The sequence below is a fragment of the Portunus trituberculatus genome, chromosome 17 (genome assembly GCF_017591435.1).
Source record: "Portunus trituberculatus isolate SZX2019 chromosome 17, ASM1759143v1, whole genome shotgun sequence".
NCBI lineage: Eukaryota > Metazoa > Arthropoda > Malacostraca > Decapoda > Portunidae > Portunus > Portunus trituberculatus.
The window spans coordinates 19,162,200-19,169,699 of record NC_059271.1 but is presented as its reverse complement, the minus strand read 5'-3'; the positions used below and the strand labels follow the sequence as shown (position 1 = coordinate 19,169,699).

The 7,500-nt window shown below is 47.6% G+C and overlaps 1 protein-coding gene across 1 annotated transcript in view; it reads left to right on the top strand.

Moving 5' to 3' along the window:
* Nucleotides 1–7,500, top strand: part of LOC123504922 (proline-rich protein 36-like) — a 9,002-nt gene that overhangs the window by 913 nt on the left and 589 nt on the right. The window contains exons 2-4 of the mRNA XM_045255846.1: nucleotides 1–73; nucleotides 6,221–6,384; nucleotides 6,515–7,500. The exon at nucleotides 1–73 is cut by the window's left edge and continues 23 nt beyond it; the exon at nucleotides 6,515–7,500 is cut by the window's right edge and continues 589 nt beyond it. Of these exons, the coding sequence (XP_045111781.1) occupies nucleotides 1–73; nucleotides 6,221–6,384; nucleotides 6,515–7,500 (1,223 nt within the window). The remainder of the gene's footprint in view (nucleotides 74–6,220; nucleotides 6,385–6,514) is intronic.

Here is a 7,500-nt window from a genome sequence, read left to right as displayed (position 1 = left end):
GCGGCGACGAGCGAGAATCAACACGTGTCTCAATGAACTCAAGACTCTTATTCTTGACGCCATGAGAAAAGACGTGAGTATACCCTAAACGCATTCCTCACTGCTCTCTAGGTGGGAATGACCGGTGGATCTTACTGGGGATGATAGGTGTGAATGGCTTGACATGTTTTGCAGCTTGATTTATGTTATTATGTTCTTTACTCTTACAACACACCTCATCCACGCTTTCTTGTTTCTTCATTTCTTGCATTTTACTTTTCCTAAAAACATTCTTTCCCCTCTTGCTCTTCCCTTCCTGCATTGTTTTCTTATATGTTTTTATATCATCATGTTCTCTCTCTGAAAGCTCATCTCTCCTCTCCCTTCTTGTTCCTCATCACTCGTGCAGTCATCTCTTCCTTCTTGTATACCTTACTCTTGCGTCATATCAACATCGCCTTCCCCTTTCCTCCCCATACTGTCATATCATACTCCAATCTTATAATCCTTGTCTTAGGTATTATCAACATCCTTTCTTGTCTTCCTCATCCTTCCACTCATTAACCGTTCCTCTCCCTCTTCCCCACCCCCGCCCACCTCTCTCTCTCTCTCTCTCTCTGCAGCCGCACAACACCACACGAATATGAAAATAATACCCTATACAATACATGAGTTGTTAATGCAACGCCCTCTCAGTCGCAATTCAGTCAGCCGGCACGTGTCTCCACTAATCCCATGCGGGTGCCTGACCTCAGCTCTCACTTGCTTGTCCTTATTACCATTGATTAACAATTACAATAAGGGACTGGTGGCTACAGGCATGCGGCACTCTCTCTCTCTCTCTCTCTCTCTCTCTCTCTCTCTCTCTCTCATCCTACTCTTGTCATCCTCCCAACCATCCCTGACCCTCATCTCACCCTCTATCACTCCCTCTCACTCTCTCCCTGCCAACACACAACACCGCCTGGCTCTCCTGACCCGACACAGCCCCGCGCGCCGCCACCGCTTCCCACGCCTTGTGACACAGACCACGCAACCTCGGTCTCATTTTCGACAGGTTGTTTTGTCACTTACGCCCCGGGGACTCCCTCACGACGGTTCTTACACGAGTAACGCCCTGTTGCAATCTAAATAGATCTTCATGATGATTCATTTATAAAAGATAAGAAAGAATTGCTTCTCAAATTGCGTGATATATGAAAGAAATAACTCAGTACTAATATTAGATTGTTAATACTAAGTTATTAGGAAACTTTAAAAGAAGATCAAGTAGTTAAGTTTATATACGAGAATGACAGGTGGAAATTGGTAGATAACATTAACGGAGGAACTCTCTCTCTCTCTCTCTCTCTGTGTGTGTGTGTGTGTGTGTGTGTGTGTGTGTGTGTGTGTGTGTGTGGGTGTGTGTGATGATAGAATACCAATAATCACCTGCAGAATGTTGGCTTATAGAGTCACACAAAGAATAGAAGGGGAATTTATAAAGAGCATCTGACACCTCCACCCGCCCACCTCTTCCTCTTCCTCTCCCTCCTCCCTCTCCTTCATCTCCTCCCTCTCCTCCTTTTCCTCCTCCTCTCAGGTTACACGCGCGGCTTCCCGGACGCGGTGCTTCGTCAGGTTCATTGCCACAAAAGAAAGATTCGAAACAGGTTGCACTATAACTCGTTCCTCTTTTCTACTGAAGGAGACGCAGCAGCAGAATGTATGTGTGTGTGTGTGTGTGTGTGTGTGTGTGTGTGTGTGTGTGTGTGTGTGTGCGCGAGAGAGAGAGAAAGAGAGAACTTACGGTGGTGCTTGTGTCCGTCTGGCTCTGAGTGGATGCGTGGGAACGGGAGGCTCAGTAGCGGATTCCCTCACACAGGTTGCCCTCCCTTCCTTATCCCCCTCTCTCTCTCTCTCTCTCTCTCTCTCTTCATTACCATCAGTTATCCTTCATTTCTCCTTCATTTTCTTCTCTTACGCTTATTACATTGGTCAAATTCCCTCCTTCCCTTCCTCTCTCCTTTGTTCCTCCCTCCTCACAACTATTCTATCACTATTGTTATTTTCCTTTTATAATCCGCATTCTGGCTCATCACTGTCATCTGCAACACATCCACACCTTAGACTTCCTTATTCCACTTTCATCTCTCTAATCCACCTAACCAATGGAAAAGTGCCCCTCCCACTTCCATCCTCCCCATCCACGTCTTTCACTTCGGGCCGCCGCTTCCTCTCTCCCCATCTGTCTCCACGCCTCTCCTTCCATCCACACTTCAACATGTCTTACTAAAAATGTCCTTCTTTATTGTTTCATTGAATTTACCTAACCTAACCTAATCCAGTTAAACCTAATCTTTTCTTCTTTCCCAATATTACTTTAACACTACATTATTTATCTTATTTAATCATTATCTCTCTCTCTCTCTCTCTCTCTCTCTCTCTCTCTCTCGTTTAAAGATAGAAGCCACATTAAAACTATAACAACACTATTACAGGCGGAAACAAATATCCATGTTGAATACTACAGGGAACGCCTCGTGTAAGCTTGATGGTTTTCTACACATTTCCTTGGTATTTTCTCGTGACATATTCCTATTATTAAATTCAATCCAAGTCTTTGAGAGCAAGTAGTGAGTTCGTGTTTGATTACTTGTGAGTCTGCTTGCTTTTCTTGCTTTGCTTGTTGTTTGCTCGGTGTTACAAAAGCCTCATCGTCAGCTCCCTCCTTCTCTCCCTCCCTCCCTCCCTTCCTCTCTCCCTCCCTCTCTCTCCCTCTCTCCCTTCCTTCCCAAACCCAGAACCACCAGCTGCTGAACAGGTGGCGAGAACAAAGTCTTCGTGAGAAAAGTTAACATTCCAAACATTCCTGAGCATTCCTGGTCTCATTCCCATCCCATACCGCCTGGCATTCCAGCGGACAAATCGAGGGAGGGAGGTCGGGAGGGTGGCAGGTGGGTGGCCATTGTACTGAGGGCGCCGCGTTAGGGTGGTGGTGGTGGTGGTGGTGGTGGTGGATGTCGGGCGGGTCCTGGGTATAGGAGAGGCTGTCGTGTGCAGTTCCTTTTGTTCGTGGATGAAAGCGGCATTCTCCTCGCCAGCACAATATCAACACTTTATCATAAGGTACTGCGCCAACAAGGGAATGTATATGGCAAGGACAAGATACGTTCAAATACATGCTTTATTCTATTTGTACTGGGTTTGTTTTTACATCGAGATAAATGGTATGTTTGTCTTTTTTTTCTCGATTGAATTCAACGAACAATGAAAAAAGCTATGTGACAGGGACAAATGTTCTGAAGTCTTCAATTTTCAAAAACTTATTTCCTGCAAAAATTAACCGCATTACCATGGTTTTTTTTTCTATTATTCTTTCTTTCTTTAATTAATTGAATGAACGAACAATGTTATGTGACAACGAGAAATTTTCTTAACATCTCCAGTTTTACACTTACCTTTATCACGAGATCTACATTAACGTCAGCTATTATAAGAGACCAATACATTCCCACCTCCCAAAAAAGAACGTTAAATATCAGGAACAAGTTTCATCTATGTTTTAATTTCCACCATACGCACCTTTCCCTCCTGACGCTTTAAACCGAGACCAAAAAATTTCCATTCCCACTCCCTCTTCTTCCTGCTGCCTCTTTGCTTCCTCTACGGCATCTGGCTTCCCTCTTTGCACTCCCTCCATCTCCCATTCCCTGCCCTTCCTTCTCAAGCCTTCCTGGTCACTTCACTCCCACAGTACTCTTGCTCCTCCTCCCCCTCCGTCTCACTCCTTGTCCCACCTGCTGTCCTGGCCCTCCACCCTCCATTCCACCTTCTCCCTCTCTAAAGAACCACAGGGGAAGAGGAGGACAAGAGTTGGTTAAGGACGAGCTGTGTGGGTATGGCGGGAAGGGAGAGGAGGGAGAGTATTCAGAGATCCCCCTCACTCTCTCACACTCCGCAGGGCGTCACAACAGGGAACAGGAAGAGGTTATGAGAGTTGAAGTCAAATGAATGAAGAGTTGAAGTCAGGCTTGGAATTGTTGTCAGAAGCGAGGGAATTTATGAAGATTGAAAGAAAAAGAAATCATATAGTTTGAGAGACTTTTTGTGGTAAATTTGCATGTTTTTAAAAAGGTGTGTTCTTAAGTATTTCATTTACTTACAAGTTTGTGTTTGTGTGTTTGACAGTGTGTGTGTGTGTGTGTGTGTGTGTGTGTGTGTGTGTGTGTGTGTGTGTGTGTGTGTGTGTGTGTGTGTGTGTGTGTGTGTGTGTGTGTGTGTGTGTGTGTGTGTGTGTGTGTGTGTGTGTGTGTGTGTGTGTGTGTGTGTGTGTGTGTGTGGAGAAAGTATATAAGTATATAAAACGAAGTGCATGTTGTGTCGTGTTTTGATTTCAGACGGACGGATGGACACACACACACACACACACACACACACACACACGTTCAGCATGTCCCACTAGGTTCACTCAAATATGCCGTGACGAGAGAGAGAGAGAGAGAGAGAGAGAGAGAGAGAGAGAGAGAGAGAGAGAGAGAGAGAGAGAGAGAGAGAGAGAGAGAGAGAGAGAGAGAGAGAGAGAGAGAGAGAGAGAGAGAGAGAGAGAGAGAGAGAGTGTGTGTGTGTGTGTGTGTGTGTGTGTGTGTGTGTGTGTGTGTGTGTGTGTGATGTGTGTGTGTGTGTGTGAATTCGATTAAAGTTCGGTTTTGTAAAAAGAAAGTTATCTTCTTAACCTTCTGTTTCTCCTCCTCCTTTTTACCTTCATGATAATATACACAATAAGTCTCCTCCTCCTCCTCCTCCTCCTCCTCTTTCTCCTCCTCTTCCTCTTCCTCCTCCTCCTCTTCCTCCTCCTCTTCCTCCTCCTCCTCCTCTTTCTTCTCATTCTCTCCTCGTCCCTCCCTCACTCGGAAGTCCTCTGCGGGTTACACACACAAGAGCGACCAACAAATTGACACAACACACACACACACACACACACACACACACACACACACACACACACACATGCCAGTAATTTCAGCCTCGAATGTATAACCTGGACCTTGCATGATTTCTACTACAATCTCTCTCTCTCTCTCTCTCTCTCTCTCTCTCTCTCTCTCTCTCTCTCTCTCTCTCTCTCTCTCTCTCTCTCTCTCTCATTCCAGCAGTGATAATAAGTACGTGTGTCTTTTACTTCAGTGATGAGGTTGAGAGAGAGAGAGAGAGAGAGAGAGAGAGAGAGAGAGAGAGAGAGAGAGAGAGAGAGAGAGAGAGAGATAAGAGGTGAGGGGTTGGTGAGGGGGACGTGAGAACCTTCCCACAACCCATGAGCTCCGTGGCCGATACCCTTCCCCCCTCCCAGACCCCTCTCCCACTCCCCTTTCCTCTTCCTCACTCACTACCCTCTTCCTCCTCCTCTTCCTCCTCCTCCTGCCAGACGTCATTCTTGCCTCACCTCCCTCGCTTTCTTTTCCACCTCAGCCACCTGCCTCTCTCTCTCTCTCTCTCTCTCTGTTTTTATTGGATAACATTAAGTTATATATATATATATATATATATATATATATATATATATATATATATATATATATATATATATATATATATATATATATATAGAGAGAGAGAGAGAGAGAGAGAGAGAGAGAGAGAGAGAGAGAGAGAGAGAGAGAGAGAGAGAGAGAGAGAGAGAGAGAGAGAGAGAGAGAGAGAGAGAGAGAGAGAGAGAGAGAGAGAGAATAGCAATAATGATAACTACATAGCACAGGGTAAAGTGTCGAGGAGAAAAAAAATGTTAGAAAAATAAAATTGCTTACTTTATCCAGTGAATTCAACTATATAAGAGAATTACGCAGCCTTATTCTGAGCCCTAAGCAGAGGTGAAGTGTCAATTGTGGAAAGAAAACGGGACATGGGATGATCTTCTGGAAGAGGAGAAAGGAAGGGGACAGGGAGAGGGAAGGGGAAATGGGGCGGGGAAGGAAATGTTGTGGTAGTCAGCTGATGCACGTGTGGGTGGAGTGGGTGCGGGAGGGACATGCCTGAAAGGATGAATGTTGGTGTCAACACAGTTTCTCACCGTGGAGAATACCACTTCATTGTTGTGTGTGTGTGTGTGTGTGTGTGCCTACTGGTCATCTTGTTTATTGTGTTATCCATTATTCAATCATGTATAGAATGACGAAATAAGATGACTGCTCTCCCCGTTACATCACGTTGACCAGTGATAGGCAGTGTTGCATCATTCCGCTCTGACTGATCCTCTACCCCACAGCCCGCCCGCCACAGTAAGCTGGAGAAGGCTGACATCCTGGAGATGACCGTGAAGCACCTACAGGCAGTGCAGCGGCAGCAGTTAGCCATGGCCGTAGCACACGATCCCGCCGTCCTCACTAAGTTTCGAAGCGGCTTCACGGAGTGTGCCCAGGAGGTCACAAGGTGAGAGGTCAGGTCAGGACAGGGTGAGGAACGTTTCCTTCGTGTGTTAAAGTCTCTCATTATTAGAAATAGTTAAGCCACATTGAGTGATCTAGAAAGCTGTGAGCTAACTGTACGGTGTGTGCGGCAGGTACGTGTCGAGGATCGAGGTGGAAGGCGGCGTGCGGCAGCGGCTGCTGCAGCACCTGGGCCAATGTGTGTCTGGACTGTCCACCATGACGCCCATGTCCTTCACGGCAATGGCGGGTCTACCCATGCCTCTCACCCACCTCCAGGGCGGTGCTCTTCCACCAGGGCCTCCTCCTCCCTTGCAGCAAAGACCTGGAGATGTCAATAACAACCAGGCCAGGCTGTTGCACGGCCTTGTTGCTGCCAGGCTTGCTGCCGCCGGAGACGCTGCAGGTGCGGCACTTCTTCTCCATGGTGGTTTGTCCCTTCTTGCCCATGCCTCTCCCCACCCGGTACCCCCAACCTCACAACCTAGCGCACCGCCCCCTCAAGGAACAACTACAGTTTCCTCGCCTCAAGGTGCACTTCAGCCTTCCCAGGTGCTACAGCCCGCCGCCGTGAAAGTAAATGATGGGGCGTCTTCTTCGGGTGAGAGACCAACACGTCCATCTGCCTTTACTGCTGTGAGGAGAGTAGGATCCCCTACACGGGCGCCGCTGGAGGTATACACTCACCGTCAAGACTCCACCAGCTCAGGCGCCACGCAAAAGGTGTTGGCGCCCACGGCCAGGCGGTACATTGGCTTGCCGGAGCCACACGCTGAGACAGTGGTGCGTGCACAGGTCGCGGTCCAGCCTGTCAATTTGGCCTTGTCTGCGCCGCGGGACACAGACGCACGGGCACCGCTTGACTTCTCTTTTAGAAAACCTCCGTTAAACAGAGTGGTCCCGCCCCACTCCACCGGCCCCGCACAACCCCAACACACAGGAGCCACGCCTTCCCAACACACAATATCCTCCCAAGCCATCACACACAAGGACGCGCCCCACCTCCCGTCTCCTAAGTATGTACCAGCCCTGGCCCTCTGCACGTCATTCCGCCAGACTCAGACCGAAGCGAGTTCGCAACAAAAGCCAGACATAATCACCATCAAACGACCGCTAGAGG